The sequence below is a fragment of the Rhineura floridana genome, chromosome 2 (genome assembly GCF_030035675.1).
Source record: "Rhineura floridana isolate rRhiFlo1 chromosome 2, rRhiFlo1.hap2, whole genome shotgun sequence".
Classification (NCBI taxonomy): domain Eukaryota; kingdom Metazoa; phylum Chordata; class Lepidosauria; order Squamata; family Rhineuridae; genus Rhineura; species Rhineura floridana.
This window is the reverse complement of record NC_084481.1, coordinates 158,067,173-158,091,916: the sequence shown is the minus strand read 5'-3', so window position 1 is coordinate 158,091,916 and position 24,744 is coordinate 158,067,173. Positions and strand designations below refer to the sequence as shown.

Sequence of the window (24,744 nt, the reverse complement as noted above, 5' to 3'; positions counted from 1 at the left end):
TGAATACAACCGTCTGTACAAATTACAGTATACTTTGGGATCTATTCTATACAGCTTTATAGGAGATTGTAAAGGGAAAGGTTCTTACCGAATGCATATTTTAAAGACTTCCCCCTCATGCTACAACGTAAGAAATCAGAGGAGTTTCTTCGTCGTCATGCCCCTCCCTGGAGCCTCCACCCTCCCTGTTGCGTACTAGGAAAGTGGCCCCCGTGGGGCCTCCAGCCCGTCTCTTTTCTCCTCCTTTCCTCATCGCCCGGAAGAACTGCTCGCCTCCCACCTGCAGCCAAACTCTTTTGAAGTCCGTGCGAAGCTGGTTTAAAGGGAAAACCTAAGATCTCTAAAATCCCTGATTTTGCATTAAAAGGGGCGGAGTTTAACTGCCATCATGCCTCCCAGTATTCACAAAATAGAGGAGACGCGCTGAAACCAACATAACTACATGTTGTAGACTCTTCTCCCTTGCCTCTTGCTGCTGGCTGCTGTTTTAGAGCCCTAGCAGTACCTACATAATAACTTCTTTTAATTAACTCGTGATATCACCAACACGTGTAAGGTGGAGACGAGACAACATATTAAAAAAAACTTGCATCTGATTCTATAGCAAAGGAAAATCTAGTTGAATTATCACGTCCCTCGGTCGCGTTCTCTCCTACACATAGGCATACAATGCTAGCGCAGTTGTGGTCTATTCACCGGCATGCTGATCCGTCGTGTTTTCGCTCCTCGCTCGGTGTAAAGTCCAATCAAACGAAGCGAAGAGAAACGTCTTACTTCTACGTTTTTATCTCTATCGTCCTAACCTGTCCGCGGCTTCCGCCGTTGCCCCACACTAAGATGGCCACAAAACCGCCATACCTAACATGGAGCAAAGAAATGGCCATCTCTCAGCGAATTTGAGCGTAATCACATGACTGAGGGTTCACATGACTCGGGGTATATCTCCTGTTTCACTTATTTCGGCAGATTCGATAGTCCCGTTTGCCTCGGGGAGTTAAAGAGAAGGCAAAGGCGGTAACGTAACTTAAAAACAACAACATTGAAACGTCAGTCGCGACGACGAAAATTGGCACTGTTTTCGCCAAATGTGTGGAATCTACTGCTTCAAACACCGATCTTACCTAGTCTGATGAAGAAAGATGGCGTCGGTTTGGGATGAGGCGGAGGTGAGGAAACGGGGGAGGTGGGTGATTGGGGGTGAAAGGGAAATTTGTAGACTCGTTATTGTTAAGTGGCAGAAATTTCCCCATTCGGGCCGTCCCATGAATTCCGTAGAAGAGTCCTGGGTGAGTAGGGACCGGGACTGGAGGGACGAACTCCTTGTTGCTTTTTGCCATGACTGTGTGTTTTTGCCCAGGATGGAATTGGCGAGGAGGTCCTGAAGATGTCTACGGAAGAGATAGTGCAGCGGACCCGCCTGCTGGACAGCGAGATCAAGGTGAGGCTGGCCCGGGTTAGAGTAGCCGGTGGCTCTGGCTTGTCATGGTCCCTCTTCGGTCTTTTGGTAGAGTTCCTGAAATCCTCCCCCATCTCGCCCCTCCCCTTCAGGCCTTTCTCGTTCTTTTTCCCGTCACCAGCCCGAAACCAGACATACCTGCCTTTGTCCTGCCTTTTCGGCCAAAATGCTCATTCATGGTTATCTTAAATAACGAAGTATATAGCAGTATATGTAACAAAATGATACACCAGCAGTGGCAGAAACCTCCCCAAAGGCAGAGGAAAATTAACTGTTTAAACGCTTCCTGTAACAATGCAGCTTTCAGTGTCTGCTTATAAGTGGGCCTGCCTATCCTGGTTGGGGAGAATATCCCATAATTGGGTTGCACAGTGGAAAAGGCCCTTGGAAACTGAGCAAAGTTCTGAAGCAGACTCGTGGGATGAGGCAATTCCTGCAATACCCTAGTCATGATCTGTTTAAGGTAGGGGTAGGCAACCCTTGAAGCTCCAGGTATTTTTGGACTACAATTCCCACAATTCATACTATGCTGGTTTAGACTGACGGGTGTAGAAATCCAACAACATCTGGAGGGCCACAAGTTAGCCACCTCTGATTTGGAGCTTCATGTCAGCCCCTTGAATTAAGCCTGGAAACAAATCAGTAGCCATTGAACTTGATATAAAACTGACATAATATGGTCCATTCCAGTAGCCTCTGATAGCAATCTGCTGCAGCGTTTTGGATCTGCTAAAGTTTCTAGGCTGTCTTCAAGAGAGTATTTTTTTATTTATTAAAACAACTTTTTTAAAAATCCTAAAAAGCAATTCCAGAGCAGCTGCAGACTGGGATAAGGTCTCTGCTTAAAAGACTTGTTGAAAGAGGAAGGTTTTCAGTAGGCGTCAAAAAGGCAACAGAGATGGCACCTGTCGAATATTTAAGAGGAGGGAATTTCAAAGGATAGGTGCCACAATACTGAAGATCCAGCAGTCTAACCTGGCTGTAATTAGGCCATGTCCAACTGTGCCATGTGCAGCAAAGTGTTCAGTTGGAGAAGCAGATAAAATTAGGTGAAGTTGCTTTGAGGACAGAATGATTATAACTAGACTATATTCCTTTAACACTATCTATGTAGTCTTTAAACACAGCTTGTAGATTTCACCTGGTACAGAATGCAGCAGTAAGAGCTTGTGAGGGCTATTGCACCTCTTCTGTTCTAGTTATACTCCCAGTTTGTTTCCAGGCTCAATTGAAAGTGCTGGTTTGCCCTTTATACTTTATTTATGTATTTATTTAGTAGGAAGTAGTTTTACCTGTTCTTTAGCCAAAAAAAGTCCCAAATGGCTTGAAACCAGGCTTATCTAAATAGACTGCCTGCACCTATATGAGCCTGCCCAAACTCAAGATCAGTTTCTGAGGCCCTGCTCTCTGGCATGTCAAAAAGAGATGCTAGGTTGATGGATACTAGGGACAGGGCATTTTCAGTTGAGGCTTTGTATTTATGGAATGCCCTCCCCCAGGAAGAACATATGGCCCCATCATATGAGTTTTTAAAGACATTGTAAGGTATTTTTATTTCAGTCCACTTTTTAAAAATGCTATTTATGAAGCTCATTTTAAGGTGTGTAATATCAATTTTATCTTGATTTTTAAAAAACATTATTATGCTTATTGTCAGGACCGGTGCCAGGCATGAGGGGGCCTTGGGCAGCACTCCCCCAGGCAGTCAGCGCAGACTTAAATAGGCCTGGCTACCCCACCTCCTGCATCGTGACGTCAGTGCACTGTGTGTGCATGCCTTGGCACATGCTGATGTGTCATGGGAGGCGGGGCAGCTGGGCCTATTTAAGGCCGCACTGGCTGCATTGGAAAGTGGAGGTCCGCTGTCAGTGTCAAGTCATGGGGTGCGATTTGTGGCCTGGGATAAGTGGTTGACATATGCTGCCGATCATGCCCTGCGCCCCAATGCTACCATGGAGTGGGAGCCGAGTGAGAGTTCCACCCTCCCAGTGGCTTTTTGAGCCCCAAGGGCCCTTGGGCCCATGCCATGCCTGGCCACCCACTGGCCCTGGGCCTGCTCACTGTGTAATTATTCTGTGTCTTACCTTGTAAAAGTAGTTGTCCTGAAGTATGGTTAATGTATCTTTTAATAAAATAAACAAGAGGCACTCTTGGCTATCATTTTCACCTGTGTACCTAAGAGCAATAACACATTCATAAGTATCATCAACCTACAACCTGTTGCTTCCAGAACAAACTAGACACCTTCTCCAAGATCACCAGAATCCCCAACCAACAGTAATTTTGTCTTAACTGAATTAAGTTGATCCTCATACACTCCAAATCAGCCCCCAAACACCGGTCTCCCTCCTCAAGATTTGCTGATGGACATGAGAGAGAGAGCTGTGCTTTGACTGCCTACTGATAACATCCCAGCCCAAACCTCTAAATGACCTCACCCAGCAAAGGCCACAGTAGTACAGCAACCCCACAGGACAACCTGCTGAGGCCTGCCCTCTAGAATTGACTAGAGACAGTATAAGATGGTGCTCCCAATTTCATTCCAGTCAGCCAGCGTGATTACTGTGGATTACACAGACACACAGTACACTCTTTATTTTAACTTCTAGCTTGCACCTCGGGATAGGCTGTGTTCTAAAAGTGTTGAAAATTTCAGCTTGCAGCCCAATCCTAATTTTGCTTACTAAGAAAATAGCATGTTTAGGATTGCAGTCTAAAATGATTACAAAACTCTTAACCCTCAAAAGCTTAAATCTGGACAGTGGAGAGCGGGCCCATTTTAGTGTGTTTACACAATCTGTGTCCCATAATCTTTAGGAGATACTGTGCTAAATATGAAGTATTAAATACAATGTCCTTTAATCTTGCACACCCCATGCCATACATCAGAGATAGTTAATGTAGTGCTTTCCAGGTATTACATCATCCTCATCATTGGCCATGCTTGATGGAGCTGATGGGAGCTGTAGTCCAGCAGCATCTGGAGGGCACTATATTGGCTAGCCCTGCCATACTCCGCATACATAGTTTGCTTCTCAGGACCATTGTGTGTCAAATCCTTTTCTAAGAAGGGCCGAATTCTGCAAAGCCTGATTCCCTTTTCTTTTACTAGGCCTAACTGATTTTTGCTGCTTACTTTTTTCTCAGTGGATTTGTTTCCTTGTGGGGTTTTTTGTTTGTTTAGTTGTTCCTCTCCGGATTTGCATGAACGTAGATATATATGGATTATTTTTTTATTGAAATAAGTCCTTACTTGCATGGGATTTACAGATCATGAAGAGTGAGGTGCTGAGAGTAACCCATGAGCTGCAAGCTATGAAAGATAAGATCAAAGAAAACAGTGAGAAAATCAAAGTGAACAAAACCCTGCCATATCTTGTTTCCAATGTCATAGAGGTGAGTTTTTATGCTAATAGTAAAATAGATGCTTCACACATTTATTATTTGTGTGCATGAAAGAATTCTTTGTTGCTCTGGAAGATGGTTCAGGGTGGTAATGCTAAATTGGCTCTGCAAAAAGGACAGAAATCAACTCAGGAGAGATGAGTTCACTATAATAAAGTGCTCTTTTAAAAGATACTTGTTTTAAAAGCCCTTATTAATAATGTTGTCATGACTGCAAAATCCCTTTCATAGCTGTCACTAACTCAGTATGATTTCTTGATATGGCCTTTTAGCTTAAATTCTAAATACATTTATTATAAACCCCACTACACACAATGAAACTTTCAAGAAAACATGAAGAGGATTGTGCTTGACTCTCCCTGTGATTTAGGCTGCAATCCAATACATGTCAGCTTAAAAGTAAGCTCCATTGGGTTCAATGGGAATTACTCCTAGGTAAGTGTGTATTGCATTGCAGCCTTAGTTTGTTATTCTGAATAGATAGTCATCAGTGAACGAACTGCAAAGAGGACCTACATTTCTTTGCAAAGGCAGCCATCTTAGTCTGTCTTTGCATTTCTAAATCAAGTGGCTACTTTTCATTTTAAAGCATTTGGGAAAATATTGAAATAACTTTGTGGGCACTGGTTATTCATGTATATTTTAAAGTGACACACCACCCCTTTAACTGTTTGGGTGAAGGATGTATAGGAATATGCTAAATAAATTCTGTCTGTTTCCTAGCTGCTGTTGTGCAATAGGCATATCTACCTACTCACTTATCCCAATTAGATTTCTGCTTCCCCCTCCAAATGGTAGATGCCTCTGCATGAATGGTGGACACAAGATCACTCTGGAGACCTCAAAGACAGGACTCTGCCATTAATGGTGGTTGGATATCTAGTGCCTCTTTCCATTGCTATGTATCATTGTGAGAAGGAATATGATGTGATTGTGGTATATTTGCAGTACTATTGGTCTCTTTGTATCTCTAGCTGCTAGATGTTGATCCCAATGACCAGGAGGAGGATGGAGCAAATATTGACCTTGATTCTCAAAGGAAGGGCAAGTGTGCTGTGATTAAGACCTCTACTCGACAGGTGAGACCAGCATGCTGAGAGTGCTGTCATTTATATGCACATATGTGAAGCTGACTTGCACCAAGAAAGATATACTCCAACTGGCAGCAACTGTCTGTCTGTAGTATGTGCTACTCAAGGTCATTTTAACTGGAGTTGTCAGGGATTGAATCTGGCATTTTGAGCAAAAAAGTACCCATTGAACTATGATCCCTTCCATCTGATTCCATGAAACTCACCACAGTAAACATCATGGCCTAGTCTTTCAAGAGAGGCCCACCTAGCCCCCTTCAGGCATATGTTTTAAAACTGATTTATTTCTGCAGGCATTTTTTAGCTATGGCTTTTTGCTCTTCAACAGACTTATTTTCTGCCTGTGATTGGATTGGTTGATGCTGAAAAGTTGAAGCCGGGAGATCTGGTGGTAAGTAGTTTCTGTTCTACACAAGCATAAGCAGCCATAAATACATACCCGGCTTGTTTTCTAATTAAAATCTCATCAGATATTCCTGAGGACAGTTTCCCATAATGATGTATCCTTAATTATCATGATTATTCATATGGCACCTTAGTAATTTGCTCATCATCCCAGGTAATCTTTATATTCATCCAGTATTTCTCAGCTGTTTGTATTAAGTCCTTAATAGACTTTCCTTTCATTGCAGCTGATGTATATGTGAATCCTGTACAACAGGGGCTGGCTAACCTGCAGGCCACATGGCCCCCAAGAATTTTTTTGTGGACCCTCAAGCCCCCTCAAACTATCAATTTTTTAAATAAAATCAAATTTAAGAAATGTAAATACATACACCCTGAGTTTCACCTCACAAAAGAATTGCATGGTGTTTTATTAAGGGGTTTTCTCCTCTGATGCTGAATCTTGGTACATACAAGAATTATTTTTCTCAGTCCTTGGCTCAAGTTAATGGTGGTTATAGCTTAAACTGAGATTCTATTTTTTCCTGAAGGTCTGTGACTGTTGTTCCCTTTTCTCAGGTTAGTTACTGTTCAGTGCCTTAAAATAATGAAACATATCTTATTTCTGATGCTGATTTCAAAGGAGGGTCCAAAATGAAACCAATGCAACAAGGCTTGTCAAGCATGACCTGAGTATAAAGAAGTAGGTTTCCGGAGCAAAGAAGGCTGATATTTGGATTTGTATCTGCAGGGAGTGAACAAGGACTCTTACCTGATTCTGGAGACCTTGCCCACAGAGTATGACTCACGGGTAAAAGCCATGGAGGTGGATGAGAGGCCTACAGAACAGTACAGTGATATTGGGGGACTGGATAAACAGATCCAAGAGGTGAGAACAAGAGGCTGCTGTCCAAAACAGTCTTTTAGGTTGTAAGCCTGCAGGTATGGACTGTCTTGTTTTTAATCTGTCTACAGCACTTAGTAAATGTTAGGTGCTTTATAAATGATAAATAATAATATCTGTCCTGGAGTATGGGCTTCTGGGCAGTGGGGATTCAATGTTTAAGAGGAAAACTTCATTGTCTCTTTCTGTCTTGGCAGCTGGTAGAAGCTATTGTCTTGCCAATGAATCATAAAGAGAAATTTGAAAACCTGGGTATCCAGCCTCCTAAAGGGGTCCTTATGTATGGACCTCCAGGAACAGGAAAGACACTTTTAGCCCGAGCATGTGCTGCACAGACAAAGGTAAGACTTCAGTGTTGATTTCCAAAAGTCTAGGAACTTAGTCTTTTTTATCATGGGGAAAAGAAAGACAGTATCAGGCAGTTCAATATCTGTGTAGTCCATCCAAATCAAAATTCTTTCATATTGCAATTGATTTGAAATTTTATTTCCAAGATTAAGTTTTTAAATTGTTTTACTTTATGGAAGTTCATACTGTTAGGATGCAAAATAATATATTTAGTACTAATTTTGTTTGCTGTGGTACCACACTGGTGCAGAACACACAGGCCTGCTTATATGTTCCTTTTCTCCTACCTGCCCTCTAGGCTACATTCTTGAAGCTGGCTGGCCCACAGCTGGTGCAGATGTTCATTGGAGATGGAGCCAAGTTAGTACGAGATGCCTTTGCATTAGCCAAAGAGAAAGCACCTTCTATCATCTTTATTGATGAACTTGATGCCATAGGCACAAAGAGGTGAGTTCTTGGGACTATTTCTGTAAGATGTGGGCTAAATGCCATGCTCCTTTGTGGATCCCAAATAAGACTGTGACATAAAAGCATTCATAGGATCCTTCCTAACTCTGCAAGAACATTTATGTTTGATGAGAAAAATGACTGAAATTTTGTAGCCCTAATTGGGATCCACGATAGCTACTAGAAAACCACTCCTTATAGGCTCGCTCCATATAGGCACGTATGTGTGGAAGGTTGAGGAAAATGAGATTGTCCTAAATCACATCACTATTTCCCACATCAGCACCATAGACCCAGTCACCATTCTTGATTGGTTCTATTGATACTGGCATCAGAAGTAATAGTATGTTTGTGTGACAACCACATAACCCAAGCTTCTAATTGTTGATATGGTAAAATGTTCCCAGACAATAGGGGAGTAATTTGTTTCATTGACTGATGTGATATTGCTATATTTAAGTCCAAATGTGATTTCCTATATATCATGTAACCAAAGTTGATTTTCATCATGATTTCTTCCAGATTTGACAGTGAAAAGGCTGGTGATCGGGAGGTACAGAGGACCATGTTGGAACTGCTGAACCAGCTTGATGGATTCCAACCCAACACGCAAGTGAAGGTAACTGTCCTTTGGTTCAGTGTACAAGATGTGATGCTGCAAGCAGATAGTACAGCGTGGCTTTAGAAATCATTGATGAGAGAGGTGTTTATAGCCTGCTGCATCTCATAGCACTGAATGCTCCCTTATCCAGGTGATTGCTGCAACCAACCGTGTGGATATCCTAGACCCTGCTCTGCTCCGTTCAGGACGACTGGATCGCAAGATTGAATTTCCAATGCCCAATGAGGAGGCCAGAGCCAGGATTATGCAGATCCATTCACGCAAGATGAATGTCAGGTATTGAAAAGAAACAAAGCTTGTTCACAATGAAAATGCCTGTGCTTTGGCCATGGCACCATCCTTGTCTTCCAGGCCCTGCTAAAAGTTAACTTTAAAAGGGGGAGTGTTTGTCATGGTTCAGCAGGTATGATATTGGGACTAGAATTAAACTGCTTGAGAATCTTGGCTTTCTTTTTCTTTTTTGAAGCAAGTTTCTAGTCCTTATGGCTTTAAACATGTACTTGTGTGGGTGGCACCTGCCGAAATCCCAGAAATTGGGAGAGGTAGCCAAGCAAGATTTCTAGGGGTTGGGCAGGACTTTAGTACCCTGCATTGCTGTTTGTCTTTCCCTGTGACTAGCCAAACCAGAATAAACTGCAAAGTTAAATACGGTAATTGTACTTAATTTTATGCGAACTGCAGAATTTGCCTTTCGTGGTGCAGAACTTAATTATTTTGTCACAGAGTATGCACAGTCCTAGCTTTGCAGTTGAAATGTTTTCAGGAAGTTTTTAGCCTGCTTGAGTTCTTTCCAGTTGAGCTTTTTCAAAAACAAACACAGTGCAATTTTTCTCTGCAGCCCTGATGTGAATTATGAAGAGCTCGCTCGCTGCACAGATGACTTCAATGGTGCACAGTGCAAGGCGGTGTGTGTGGAAGCAGTAAGTAGATTTTTTCCTATGCTGCTGTCTTCGGGAAACTGAAGAAAGTCCTCTCTGCAGCTGATGCTGAATTGGGGAGAGCTCCTTCAGCACAAGAGAGGTGTTTTCTTTTTCTGAGCGAAACCTTTTCTCATTTGATCAGGGGATGATTGCCTTGCGGCATGGCGCTACAGAGCTTACCCATGAAGATTACATGGAAGGAATCTTGGAGGTTCAGGCCAAGAAGAAAGCAAATCTACAATATTATGCCTGATTCTTGCACCTGAAACTGGTTATTAAGGCAGTGGCTGAGAAACCAGGATCAAAACAGTTGGATCTGGAACTGTGTTACTTTCTTTTACCTAATTGGGGTAGGGGGAATAAAGCATTTGCTTTGACTAAGGCAGCTGTTATGTTACTACAGCTTGAAGAAAAAATTAAATCCACAGGATGGTGCTCATATGCATGTATGAGGCATATGTGTGTTCCTTTTAACCCCTTAAAAACACAAAAATTGGCACAGAAGAGCCCAAATCTGTCATATCTTGCTTGTGTGGTTGAATTCTTAATTCTTTAAGGTTACTCTTCCACCCATAGTGCTCCAGTTCCTGCCTATGTATTCTTACATTCCTTATACAGCAGTTGAACTAAAGAGAGGTATACTGAAGTCCCTACTGGTTGTAAGTTTGTGCCAATTAGCCTGCTTGTTCCCTGGAAGTAATTTGATAGTACTATGAGGTGAAACTTGTCCTATATTCTCATTAGGCTTTATAGGCAGGAGATGAGGAGATCAACAGCTGGGAGTGATGACAGAGGCTGACTGTAGAAATGAGTGACATTCCTGTCTCCCTGTGTGTTAAACTGCATAACAGAGTTTCTCTAGCAGCTGTGGTGTTTGTAAAAGTATAGAAAATTCATGCCAGTCTTTTAGTGAGATCCAAAAGGCTGAGAATTTCCAGCCTCTCACCATAACCGAGCCTTTTAATTTAATGCCTCTTGAAACTTACAACTTCATTTAAAAATCACAATTTCCATGAATACATTGACTTTAGCACTGAGTAATTAATTACATGCCACTTAAAAATACAATGTAAACAGCCCTCCAAAAATGTTTCTGTGTAGTCTTTTGGGGACACAGAAAAGGAGTACAATGAGGAAAGACCAGTGCTTCCCTTCAGCACCATTGTTGATGTTCCTGAGTTAGGCCCAGCTCTTGTTGTTCACCTGCATACAGAGTCCCTTTAATAATAAAAAAATGCTTCTTTTTCTGTTAGCAGAGGATGCTACCAAGGGGTTGTTGAGTTTTTCTGTTTCTGTGCTCGTCTTCCAAAATAATAAATTTGTTCACTCAGGCTGGAAGCATTTGAAATAGGTTACAAATCTCATTTCCCTATTAACACAGTTATATGCATTATAGACAATAACATTTCTGGGATGGGAAACTTGATCCATTTTCTGGCCTCAGCTAGAAACCTGTGGTTTTGTCCTTTAAAGTGTTGTTTTAGCCTTCAGGAATGTCACAAATGACTAAATAACCTGATTAGGTTCAACCACCCCTACCACCACCACCCAAAAAACTACCTTTCTGTTTGTAAGTGTGAGTTGATACTGAGACCTGTCCCCTTGTGGAAGAATTCATCAAGCTTTTGAAGTCTCAATATTTTCAGTTTGCCCAATGCATTATCCCAGAAGTAACCTTCATGAGCTCCTGCTACACATATTTGGCTTCCAACACTGACACAGGTTAGATATTGTATGATCCAGAGGAAGAACTTGCTAATGTCCCTGTCTGAATAACAAAAAAACCCCTCAGAACAAGCTGGTGTCAAAAGCTGCTTCAGTGCAGTAGGCTGAGTTAAGCCTATAACAGCATCAAGTCCCTGCTGCAGATGAGAATCAATACTGAGACTGGCTGGATTTCCCTTTGGCCTTTACCTCTGACTGGCCCTCAAGAATTCTTGGAAATAGATTTCCCCGGAGTCATAGGACATCAAAGGGAATTCACAGTAGCTTCTGCTCCTAGCAGAAATCTGATTCAGGTTAAATGGTACATAGATCCTATAACAACACACCCTATTTAACAGAAAACTTTCCTTTAGGCAAGCCAGGAATAAAGAATTAACCTGATTTGGTTTGGTTGCATCAGGCAGGCTGAAGACTCAAAGGAAGGAAAGGTTCCCCAAGTCTTTGACATAGCAATTGAATCGCTTCACTTGTTCCACAATGGGAACCACCCTTCTTCATGAATTTCAGGTGCCCACACTGTATTGGCAGTAACCTACAACTGGACTTGAACTGGACTATGCTTGCTAGAGTCCTTTGCACTCTTCTCTCATCACACAGCACCATTTTCCTGTCTGGGTTTCTGTACAACAGTCCGAGGGCTATTGAGTGAGGGGGCCAGTGTGCATAAGAAGCCTGCCAGAAGCGTCAGCCCCAGGCCTCCCCAAGCGCAGAACATGGACCAGCCATAGCCATGACTGATGTCATCTGGTAACCCATAGACTTGGCGAGGGTAACGAGACAGCTCAAAATTAATCCCAGCCACACATGTGCAAAGGGAGATGATGCAGCATGTACCTGAGGAAGAAGGGGAGAAAAAGAGTAAGACTTAATGTTTCTCAGAACCCTTACAAAGGGATCAAATCTGTGAAGGTGCAATTTTTTAAAAAACTTGAGGAATTTTGTTGTAGCAGGAAACAAAATGAAACTCACATGCTATTAACTACTACATTGGAATCTTATTCAGGTTCACTAGACCTTTTCCTGCCCCTTCCTCTATAGGCTGCTGTTTAATCTGATCAATGTTTTCATAGTTGTTTTGATCTCACTGTTCGATCTCTAAAAAAAAAAGTGTTTTGAATGCTTCCTTCCCCATCAGCTGCTTTTATCATTAAGCTGCTCACTTTCATGTTGTACAAGGAAAACAGAAAGCCACTCCAGTGTTCCTGGCTTCACCTAATACCTGCTCATACCTGCAGCTGTCCAAGAGATTTCTATAGAAAAAGGCTAGGCATTACGGGATAAGACTGTGCTGCTGTCATCCTTGGTACGCAAGGCATAGCACTTCTGAGAAGCAAATATCTTTCTTTTTGTGAATATAAGACACTAGCATAGCTACCAGCCTGAGCTCCCTCTACCCATTGGTTACCAGTGCTATATAGAACCATTCACAATATATTACTCTTGATTGATCAATCTAAAATTACTACTACCGTCTAACTCCAGATGCACAATCCGCTAACATACTGATACTCAGTTAATTTGACAACTATTGGCTCAGCCTAGTCTTTGCTACTGCTTTCTGTGCCATATTTTATTGTTATCATTTTGTCTGTAAGGCCTGAAATGTACTAGAGACACAGACATGCATCAGTACTGGTTTTAAATTTCCACAAAGAGCATCTACTGCTTTGGCCACAATTATTTTGTTCCAGCTTGAAGCCTACCACATGCTAACATTTTACCAAATGATCCCATCCACAGGAGCAACTGTGGACAGTTTCTCTGCTCCACTCCATCTTGGAACTGGAGTTGCCAACTTTTCAGTTGTGCCCAACACTGTGCTTTTAAAAGCTGATTGATCTGCAGCAATTAGTGGGTGATACAGTTTGTATCTCCATGCTTTGAAAAGATCCATGTACTAATTCCTACATATTGAGCTGCTGCTTTTAAGGCATTGTTTAAAAGTTGGCAACCCTACTTGAAATTAAAAAGTCTACAGATGTGCTGTAATAGAGAAGCTCCTACTTGGGGTGAAAAACGCCATCTGGCAATGGAATTCTCTGCAATATTCTACCAATATCCCTATAATGCAGTCAGGCAACATGGCTGCAAGTACAGCAGTAGGTATATAGAATAAAACTGATGCAGAGCTGGGTAAACGCTATTACCTGACACATTTTATTTTTTCCTCATTTTTGATCATTTGAAAGTTTCATCACACATTTTAAACTATAGTTAATCCAACTAACAATATTAACTATTCCACGTTTCTTGTCCCGTGAGCCCAATTCCATCCCCATGTCTTTGATTCGTTACATATAGGACACAATACCAAATGCATTTGCTCAGAAGATGGCTCTCGGCCTAGAAAGAAAAAATAACTCTCACCTCCCATAAGGAAGAGCAGTCCAGCTACATATTGCATGAGCTCATGCTGTTTACAGCAGCCCAGCATACCAATGATCCATCCAAACAGGATGATGGAAACTGCCATACCAATAAAGCCAGCTGTCATTCTCCGTAGATCTGAGGAGGTGTTGGCGCAGGAAAGAAAGAAGATGGAGAAAGTCCATGAAGAGAAATTTGGAGACTGTAGAGGAAATTAGAGACAGCGCCTCACAGTTGCACAAGTGATCCCTGAATATGAGTGCTTCCATGTTGTGAAATCTTATAAAGTATTTAAGAAAGCAAAGCCTTCTCAAAAATAGCAAGTCTCTAAGTAACTGAACCCCAGAGTCCATGGAATCATCACTTTGGAAAAGTGGGCCACATTGTGAAAATCTGCTGTGTGTGTATTACAAGTAGTTGTTTACACAGCACTATATTATTATTATTACTCCGCATGGCTCTTCACTACTAAATAGGTAATCTCTTTGAATTTCTATGCCACAAAGCTGCTTTGTGTTCAGAAGCATGATGTTCTCTTGAGCTAAGTAGATGGTTGATGTCATGTTGTTACAGACACAGGCTAGGTTGCCCTTTGACATGTACCCTCAAAAGAAGCCTAGAAAAGTGTCCATGAAATTAGGCTATGAAGATGAGAGGAAAGGGTTAAATGCATGTGGCTAATGAGTTGGTTGGGCTTGGCCAGGGGGCAGGACTGCCAGCAAAGGAGAAAGGAAATTAGTAATTATATGGTATGAAATAATCAGGAAGAGATGCTCTCTGGGAAGTCAGCTGTATCGAGTACAGGAAGGGGGTCCTCCTGGACACAAAAAAGTCCTGAACAAAGCCCGATTGGACTAAGGAGGATTTATCACTGGCTCCAATGTCTGTGCAACTCAGAGGTCAGAATAATCTCTGAACCATACCACCACTTCAAGAATATCTGAACTATGTTTTTGATTGCATGAACTATTGGGGAAGGAAAGAGTCCTTAATGTGGGCAGGCAGTTGGCACAGACGACCTTTTAACCACTTCTATTTTTAGAAATATATGAATAGCCATCTCAAAGCAGTCCTCCTATATGACCATCTCAATTGTTTCAGGATTGGCTGCCACAGATTTTGTCTTCTGACCCTTTCCAGCTCCACAATGGTAAACTTGCACATTTTCAGCAACGCAAGAGTAACATAGCTCCTCAGTTACATACATACCCTAAACATTGTTCCAGTCCAAAACTGCCCAAGTTCTGTTTAACTTCATCTCACTTAGACAGAAATGGAGCACCTTTATCAGCCCAAAGGGCTACATGCGAGCAGGGAGTGAGACCAAGATGAAAGGAGGTGTGGGCAGGACCACCACATACTTGCTCACACACACCACACACATACATACCACACACACATGGTTACATTCATGCACCAGTCATTCATTCACCCTCTCTCCCCTCCCTCCCTCCTCACATATATGTCCGTTCTCTTGATGTAGCCTTCCCAGCTGCAGTTTTGCATGAAAAAGTAAAAAATGAAAATAAAAAATTTAGGAGGCTTTTTCCAAGCCTAATTGGAGTGTGAGAGGTGTTTTCAACAGCTGTGACCCTCTTCAAAACACCCCCTGCACTGCATTGAGGCTACAAAAGGCCTCCTATTGAAATCAATACCAGCTAAGAGTCAAACCCAAAATAAATAAATAGTGCTCTTGGGTGGCCTCTGCATCAAAAAGACTTTGTACACGGAAAGCAAATGTGTCAAGAATAAGATTCCTTCATATGCTAGTGCTCATATGAGTGAAGTTTTTGACAGGAATATTCAAGCATGTGATTTACCCCAGCTGGGTTCTGAAGCAGCACACTCCCAGGAGATACTCATGAGTCTCCCAAATGTTTGATCAATTATGATAACAGAGATACAAAAAAAGTTATGTTCAGCATGTGCTTGAGGTACTCACGGAGGGCATGCCACTCATCCTGGCGTATAGTGTTGATAATATTAACAGACAAGTTGCGTGGCAGGGAAGATGAGGTGTAGTGATACTTCACAGATGTGCAGCGCTGGATGACTCCTGAAAGAGACAAAAAGACAATTTCCAAATGGAAACACTATATCTGAAGTTAAGCTTAAGGGGTCTTGCTATCCTTTTACTGCCCACTAAATCATGTTAAGTCCCCACTGCATCTGGTGTAGTGTGATGGCTAAGAGACTACAAATCAGGAAATCACTCTGCTAGCTCAGGCATGATGCTAAATCATATTTTGGACTATGAGAACAAGCCTCAGGCTTGTACACTCGTCCTTCTCTACTGTGGTTACAGGTTCAGAAGCTTTTGCTTTCATTTTAAATTAACCACATCTTACCATGTCAACCAAGCCCAGGCAAACTGCAGTTAGTCAACTATAGTTAGTGGAAATAAGCCAATTTCAAACTATAGTTTATGAAGCAGGCTTGTTTTCATTAACCATAGTTAAGATGAACCACAGTTAAGGGTTCTGATGTAACACTAAACTGTGGTTTATACAAAACCAGAGTTCCCAAACTGTGGTCCACGGACCACCAGGGGTCCACAAGATTCGTTCACATCGTGTTCTGAAAAATACAATTAAAAATTATACAGCATCTAGTACACCACATTGCAATTATTACAACAGGCAGTAAAATCATTAAGTGGTCTGCCAAAACCCTCACCAAATTTCAGTGAGTCCGGGGGGGGGAATTGGGAACTACTGATCTAAAATATGGAAAAGAAGCTTCCAATCTCTTCCTTGTGGTCAGAGGAGAAGAAGGGAAGAGAAGTGTATGAGCCTGAGGCTTGCGGCAGCTCATCATTATTTTATGTGAACTAAGCCACCTGAATCTCACCTCTGCCATAACCGTATTACAGAGCCTCAGCTCCGCATTTGCAATATATGAACAACAATAATACTGTTCTAATGTATAGTGTTGTTGAAAAGACCGCAAGCAGATAATGTAGAGCAGTTTTAATATTATATTTAATATAAATGTTGTGTTTATTATTAAATATTAGTAAATTATTATTTTCTTTAATTAATTATGACAGTACTGCATCACATATCCAGGACCTACAGTGATATATTATTTACTAGGTTGATGTTCTGGTTACAATAGACCAAGAACAGGATAGTAGAAAAAGATTATGTCTACTATGGAGGGTAGTTCAAACAAGATGTGAAGTTTCCAAAAAAATTAACAAGATAAAAACTGTAAAGAAAAATTAGAACAAAGTGATTTCACTCATACGACCTCTTGAATCTCTGCTCATATTTGTTAAACAGAAACAACTCCCCTAATCCACGAGGCCCTCCTTTTAAATTTCCAAGTTACTATGCACTAGGGAATATTATAGAGTCAAACCACAGTTATTAATGCATGATTTTATAGCAAATCTCATAATTTCAGTGGATCACACCTTCCAGATTATCTTCTAGCTCGTCAATTTCCAGCGTCTTAACAGACTCCCAGAGGATTCGATTACAAGAGCTCTGTACAGATTTGAATTAAATCCTTAAGCTACTCTTTCTTACATTTCCATTGTATTTATAACCAACTGCTTCAACCATAGGACAAGGCAAAGCGGGTCTTAATTGTCTTCTACCTATTTTAACCTGCTTTAGATTAGGGAATATCAGCTTCTTATCCTATCTTGATTGAAACATCAGATCCAGGATAGGCTTTGCAAACTTACTTTTTTGATACTAGAAAAACATCTCTCTTTTGTGGTGTAGTGGTTATAGTGTTGGACTACGACCTGGGAGACCAGGGTTCGAATCCCCACATAGCCATGAAGCTCACTGGGTGACCTTGGGCCAGTCACTGCCTCTCAGCTTCAGAGGAAGGCAATGGTAAACCACCTCTGAATACCATTTACCATGAAAACCCTATTCATTAGGTCACCAGAAGTCGGTAAATATTAGACAGGTAGAAGGGTGGTGTGTTTTTTTAAAGAAACAACTCATTTTTGAGAAGTCAAAAATTGGTGAAAAAGAATCACTGGGGTTGCATTTTTTCTTAGTGGTTAAAAAGCATATATTTCATAATCCAAAAAGATAAAAATTAACCTTTGCTAGCTTTTCACAAGTGAGAGTTGTCACAGGAAATGATTGCATTATATTTAAATAAGAGGAGTTTACCAAGATGATTACATCCATGATGAGCATGAATAACATAGAGTTTTTAAAAAGAAAAATACTTCAGCAGTGCATATCAGAATAGCAGATATTTATCTCCAGCCATAGCTTTGTGGTAGATCACATGCTCTGCATACAGAAAGTGCCAGGTTCAGTCTTCGGCATATCCAGTGAAAAAAGATCAAAAGCAGGGAAAGCCTGTGATCCTGGAGAGCCAACACCCCCAGGCACAGCATACAGTACCAGCCCAGATAAAGACAAATAGTCTGAACTGGCATAAGGCAGCTGCCTATGTTTCCTGTTGCATCTTCTCCTATATAGGAATTTTGCATTGAGAAACAATTAAAAACTGTGAGCCCAAAGTACCCAGTCACAGAGGAGGCTTCCCTCACATGATTCACTGCTCCTGTCTTGCCACCTTCCTCCAAGCAACCTCCACTGTGGGCACATCATTCTTCCAGGTTTCTTCATTTAGTGTGATTGGATCATTCATTCACTCCTGATGCAGAGATGCAACAGAAGTACTTGCCCTCAAAGGAGGGGCACCCAGACCAGTGACTAATACACAAACACAGGAAGACTCCTCTGAAGAGAGATCATTCTTACTCTTAGGTACTTTGAGTGAGATCCATTGCAGCATGACTGAGCAGCCATTCACACAATATGACTTTTTCTTCTTCCCTGCAGTCCCCACATATGCCCAAAATCTGGGGATCCTCCAGAGCAGATTTTAGAGGTGTACAGGGGAGGTGGAGGAGGCAGAAGAGAAACCGGAAGCCCCATTGCACAAGTGTATTTCCATTGCACAAGCAGGTGGGCATCATTGGATCTTGCCCTTTAAAAGTAAACCTTTTCAAGTGTAAGAATGAAGTATGCCTCCACATTTATTGATGTCTCTGCCATCAGAAGTTTGGGACATACTGCTCTAGTGACTATAGTACATGATGTCATAAGCTCATCAACAGGGAAAGGTTGGACTAAAGAAACCAGAAGAAGTGATTTACAGTGCAATACTCAACAAGTCTACTCAGAAGAAAGTCCCGTTGCATTCAATGGCGCTTAGGCCCAGGTAATGATTGCAACATGAGAAAAGAAGCTTTTTTATGTGCATACATATATATTGCTAGATTTATATCCTGCCAGTCCTCCAAAAGAGCCCAGAGCAGCAAATGTGTCAATACTAAAACAATACAAATAAAACCTCTAATAACAGTGTATCTGTACACAGAAAAATCTTAATGATGGCAAACGATGCAAGACTATTGGGAGGGATTTTTTGGAGACATACTAGCACAAAGGAACCCAGGAAGAAATCTGGGCCAAATCCAATCCAAAGGCATGCTCGACCCCACAGAGTTTAATGGGCTTACACACACCTAAGTCTGTATTGAACTGAAACCCTGTTGCCTGACATAAATTAGCTTCTGGTAAAACCTCAAAAAAAGGGAAAACACCCCCAAATAGTGTTTAGATAGCAAGAGACAGAGATTGTTTTAAGTCCCTCTGGTAACATCAGTGGAAGCAGAAAGCCTTTGGCCAGAGCGGAGGAGGGAGAATGAAAGAGAAGCAAAATAACATGATGCATGATAAAATAGTAATTAATAAAATGGCCTGCCTTTTAGTGGATAAAATAAACGTGGAAATAAAAATGCAGAAGATGGATCCTAGTGGATTAAATGCAGGAAAGCAGCTGATTATTTTATAATGGGTTCTGCAAAGAAAATCCCCAGCTACATTTTATAAATGATACAGGATTAGAAACAGAAAGCCAGCAAAACAATCATTTTATATAGCACCATCCATGTGCTTCACAAAGAACAGGTTTGACATGTCCCCACTAAAAGGGGTTTACAACCTAAAATTAGATGCTAGGAAACAATGTGTACTGCCTTCAAGTCGATTCCAACTTATGAGTCTGAGAGGCAGTGATTGGCCCAAGGTCACGCGGTGCGCTTCATGGCTGTGTGGGGATTCGAACCCTGGTCTCCCGGATCGTAGTCCAACACCTTAACCACTACACCACACTGGCTCTTGAGGAAACAATCGTGGAAGGGGGAAAACAGAGGCATGGGAAGAATATGGTAATAGTTTTGGCTTAGCTACAATTAGGATATTGGTTGTTCTAAAGGTTTTCTGGAAAGGCTTTGTTTTGAAGAGACACCTAAAGAAAGTAAGGGAGGGAATTATAAGGTAATCTGGAAGGTAGTTCTAGGTATAAAGGGCAGCAAGGGAGAATTGATGTGTACATTCAAAGATTTTTGGAGCTAGACCTCTACCTTACATGGCTTGGGACCACAATACCTGATGGATTGCCTCTCCCAACACGAACCCACCCATACACTACGCTCAACACCAAAGGCCCTCGGTGCCTACTCCGAGGGAAGCTTGGAGAATGGCAACAAGGGAGAGGGCCTTCTCAGTGGTGGCCCCCAAACTGTGGAATGATTTCCCTGACGAGGTGCGCCTGGAGCCAACACTGTTATCTTTTCAGCGCCAGGTCAAAACTTTCCTCTTCTCTCAGGCATTTTACCGTTTTAGCATGTGTTTTTAAATTGTTTTTTTTTAATGTGTTTTTTAAATTTGTGTATTAGTTTTTAATGTTTTTAATTGTTGTAAACCGCCCAGCCAACTTTGGCTATGGGGCGGTATATAAATGAAACAACAACAACAACAATAACAACAACAAAACAACAATAACAACAACAACAACAACAACACCTTAAACAATAATCTCATCATTTCTATATTCTTTAATCATCACAGAAAAATTGATGGTTCAAAAACCAGGGTATCTAGCGACTTAAAAAAAACTCAGACAGATGTTTCTCCAGTTTCCAACAGGCTTTAAATGTGTAACAGCTACTTTTATTGCTACCAGTTTTAAGGTTAACATCTTTTACCCTTGTTCCTGTGATTATTTTTATATGTCTCTAAGTGCTGACTATATAATATGTTTTGTTAGTTATTGTTTTTTCTAAATCAATTGCTAGTTGTACTTTTTATTGATTACATTATTGTGTTGTATGTTATTATTTTAGCAGAAGAGTAGGAGATAACATTATTTATTTATTTGCCCATTTCCTTTTGTGGGCTGGAAATTCCACAGTCTCTATTATTGGTTATTTCTTCAATTGCCTAGAAAACTATTCTTGAAATTTAAAGAAATGAGCTGAAGCTTCTTAAGTTGCCAGCATCAGAATACCATACATCTCATGTTTATTGGAAGTGCTTCATCCTGTTGCAATTTCTCCATATGTTACAGGTAAAGGAAATCCTGTAGAAAAGGTGTGCCATTCAGCTACAACAAATCCGACATTCTTTGTCTACTGTAGTACAATGAAGACAACCATTGTCTAATCTGAAAGCAGCAGTTGCATTCTATATGCAGTTCCAGAGCATAAGTTAAGAATACTAGATACATTCGTTCATTCATTTATTAAATTTATATCCTGCACTTCCTCCCACCAGGAGCCAAGGCAGCAAACAGGAGAAAAAACACTAACAACATCTTAAAACATCTAAAAAACAAAACATCTTAAAAACATCTTAAAAATAAAACATCTCAAAAATATATATATATTGAAAAGTCTTTAAAAAAATCTTAAAAGGTAATTCCAAAACAGACGCAGAATGGGATAATGTCTCTACTCGGATGGCTTGTTGAAAGATGAAGGTCTTCAATAGGCCTTGAAAAGACAACCTGTCTAATATTTAAGAGGAGGGAGTTCCAAAGGGTAGGTGCCACCACTCTAAAGGTCCACTTTCTGTGCTCCTAATAAGGAGACCCTCACCTGCAGAGTGCAGTGATCAACTGAGTATATAAGGGGTAAGACAATCTTTTAGGTATCCTGGGCCAAAGCTGTATAGGGTTTTGTACACCAAAACCAGCACCTTGAACTTGGCCCTGTAGGTATTGGGCAGCCAGTGCAATTCTTTCAGCAGAGTGGTAACATGTAGGTGATATCCTGTTTCAGTGAGCAGTGATGCTGCCACATTTTGCACCAGCTGCAGCTTCCGGACCAACCTCAGAAGGGCAGTACACATAGAGCACATTACAATAATCCAGCCTGGAGGTTACCAGTGCATGACAACAGTGGTAAGGCACTTACACCAGAAGGTGGAACATCAGAGAGCAGCCACAAAAACGTTTTGCTTAAGTATCAATAGACATACCCTGACAGTGATGGTATAGTCATGTGGCAATAATGGCACCACCACATCAATCCTATATAGACAATGCCACGAAAGGCACTTAACAAGGCAACTGCTCAGGTTTCTTATTTGGCATCCCATGCCAAAAGGAAGATGCTCATTGTGCAGAAAGTACATCCCATCCTAGTTAAACAAACTGTCCCCATTACCTATGCAAATAGGTAACCACAGCACCCCCTTACTATCATCCCACATTTACTTTTTAAAACTATGTACACAGTATTTTGTGTGTGTGACTGTGCACATAAGCAGACCAGACCATCCTTGGGCAGGTGGAAGAGCACATTCATATGGAAAAATGAATTATGTCAACCAATTGATCGTTAATATGACAAGCATCACTTTCCCCAACTGCTGCAATCATTGAAATTATTGCAGGTTGTATCCATGATAGCTGGTTCACCTGAGGTCTTCCATGAGAATGTATTCAGAAGACATCTAGATGGGACTGCTGTTGTGAAGAAGACAACATTGTGTGTGTTTGGGAAGCGACCTTAAGTCCTAGAGATATGGGATGACAGAATCCTGTGCGATGGAAATAACCACCATTTTAGTAACCATTTACTTGAGAAAAGGCAGTCCCACCTTCAGCTCCTGTTGAGCCTTCTTGCCACCGTTATGAAGCGAAGGCTTCAAGGCCCTTGCAGCTCTCTAGAAATCCATGAGACGGACGGACGAGAAGATTGCCCTAAGGCTGAGAATCGCTTCTATAGCCCCAAACGAGCTCAACCCAAGAGCGGGTCTCGAGAGGCGTCTCCCTTCATAGCTCGTGCGGGGAAGGACGCTCGGCAGGTTCAGCACCCCGGACAGCAGCACACCAAGGACGCCCCTAAAAGGCTTTGCGAAAGGGAGGAAACCCGGGCGCGCCCAACCCCAGCCAGCCCAGCCCTCCCACTCTATGGGGCGCGGCCGCCCAGTCGCCCCCTCCCTCCGCACCTTTCTGGATGAGCTCCTCGCTGTCGGGCTCGAAGCCCGCGCGGTGGCAGCGCCGCCAGAGGCCAGAGACAGTGGAGTTGAAGCGGCGGACGCAGTACGATTCCAGTGCCAAAGAGGCGGCGGCGGCCCCGGGGAGCGGAGCCAGTGGCGAAGCCTGGCCGGGGAGCAGGGCCCGCGGCGGTCGGGCGCGGAGGGGCAGGTTAGGGCTGGGCGCCGACATGGAGCCCCGAGGGTCGTTGTTGGTGTTGCGCTTGTGGCCGACGCCCCGGCAGCGCTCGCGGTGCCGCCGCGCGTCCGTCTCGTACCAGGAGTCGGTGCCGATGGCCACGGCCAGCAGGGCCAGGGCGGCGGCGGCCAACAGCAGCCCCGAGCAGCTCAGTGCCTGAGCCGCGGCCGCCATCTTCGCCGCCGCCGCCGCGTTGCGCCGCCCGCCACTGCTCCCCCTGCAGCCCGGCCGGGGGGGCGCAGCGGCAGCTCCCTCGCTCGCTCGCTCGCTCCTAGCCTCGTGCCTCCCCAGGCCAGGGGGCGGGCCAGGGCCAGCGGCCTCTCGTCCAGGTAGCTGGCCCAGGAGTGAAAACTGATATGAGGCTGGAGAGAACGAGGCAGCGCCTGAGATCCTGCTTGAGGGTATTTGGCGACTGGCCTTTGCCCAGTTTCACAGCACTTGCTCGCGGGCTTGTTTTTAATTGTTTGTTTGTATTTCGAGGCAAAGGGCGGCTCTGGCTGAGCTCCGTAATTTATTTTATTTGCACTGTCGGGACTCGGCTGTAAAGCATATTTCAAGTACTACTCGCGACGAGAGTGCTTCTGTGCACGATCAAAAAGCATCGCCTCCGCCACGCCAGGTAACCGTAACCGGGATTAGTGGGAAGAGTTTCAACGCGGAAGGCATGGCCTGTCTCCTAGGATGGCTTGGGTAACCGCTGGTAGTTGCCCTTTTGGAAATGAAACCGCACTGTTTTGAATCTTCCCTAGCCTTATCTCGACTGATGGAGCCGCGCTTTATGATTCTGTGTTGCATCCTACACTGTTGATCTTGCTTTGAGCGGGAGGGTGGACTAAGACCTCCAAAGTCTTTGAGCCAGCCCTTTGGGGCCATAGTTTGCTTGGTATCTCAGGAAGATGTTAATGGACAATGTCCAAGACTGAATCTATGAGAGCTTCTGCATGCAAAGCAAGTTGTCTGTCACTTAGCAATTTCAGACCTTTCTATTTTATGTAGCCTTAGAGAAAAACGTGAAAGAACACGATCATTGGCTTAGCTTCAGCCACTGAAAACTTGCCCAAATAAAGCAGGTGTACATTATTCCCAGAGGCAGTTCTGCCAGTCTTGAGATTGGGCAAATATGAAACACGGAGGTGCCACAGCTCCTCCGCATTGACACATAGATAAAACAAAGAGGGCACTACCTCAAGGCAATCTAACTGCTACAAAGGCGGGGGGGGTAGTTATTGTTTATAGAGTACGGTGGCCAGCCATAGGAACACTAAGAATATGATCACTTTAGGGCCCCAAAAGAATCACTGGTGTTAATTCTCTTTGTAGCAGGGCTTCACTTAATAAGATTGGTGCGGCCGCATTTGGAATACTGTGTACAGTTCTGGTCGCCTCATCTCAAAAAAGATACTATAGAGTTGGAAAAGGTTCAGAAGAGGGCAACCAGAATGATCAAAGGGATGGAGCGACTCCCTTATGAGGAAAGGTTGCAGCATTTGGGGCTTTTTAGTTTAGAGAAAAGGCGGGTCAGAGGAGACATGATAGAAGTGTATAAAATTATGCATGGCATTGAG

The 24,744-nt window shown here is 42.6% G+C and overlaps 2 protein-coding genes across 3 annotated transcripts; one reads left to right on the top strand and one right to left on the bottom strand.

Moving 5' to 3' along the window:
• The first annotated feature begins 831 nt into the window (after positions 1 to 831).
• Positions 832 to 10,842, top strand: PSMC3 (proteasome 26S subunit, ATPase 3). The gene is made up of 12 exons (XM_061610991.1): positions 832 to 1,166; positions 1,358 to 1,438; positions 4,727 to 4,852; positions 5,836 to 5,940; positions 6,281 to 6,343; positions 7,088 to 7,225; positions 7,438 to 7,581; positions 7,887 to 8,035; positions 8,558 to 8,654; positions 8,788 to 8,933; positions 9,496 to 9,577; positions 9,720 to 10,842. Exons 1-12 carry the CDS (start codon positions 1,140 to 1,142, stop codon positions 9,828 to 9,830), a joined length of 1,269 nt encoding a protein of 422 aa, XP_061466975.1. The 5' UTR covers positions 832 to 1,139; the 3' UTR covers positions 9,831 to 10,842.
• LOC133377275 (transmembrane protein 178B-like) lies at positions 10,395 to 23,598 on the bottom strand. Of its 2 annotated transcripts, XM_061611000.1 has the most exons (4): positions 22,954 to 23,598; positions 15,612 to 15,725; positions 13,670 to 13,807; positions 10,395 to 12,136 (listed from the first exon to the last, which is right to left on the bottom strand). In XM_061611000.1, exons 1-4 carry the CDS (start codon positions 23,351 to 23,353, stop codon positions 11,892 to 11,894), a joined length of 897 nt encoding a protein of 298 aa, XP_061466984.1. In that variant the 5' UTR covers positions 23,354 to 23,598; the 3' UTR covers positions 10,395 to 11,891. The 2 variants fall into 2 exon arrangements, with proteins under 2 accessions (XP_061466984.1, XP_061466985.1); XM_061611001.1 differs by lacking the exon at positions 13,670 to 13,807.
• Between the last annotated feature and the right edge of the window lie 1,146 nt (positions 23,599 to 24,744).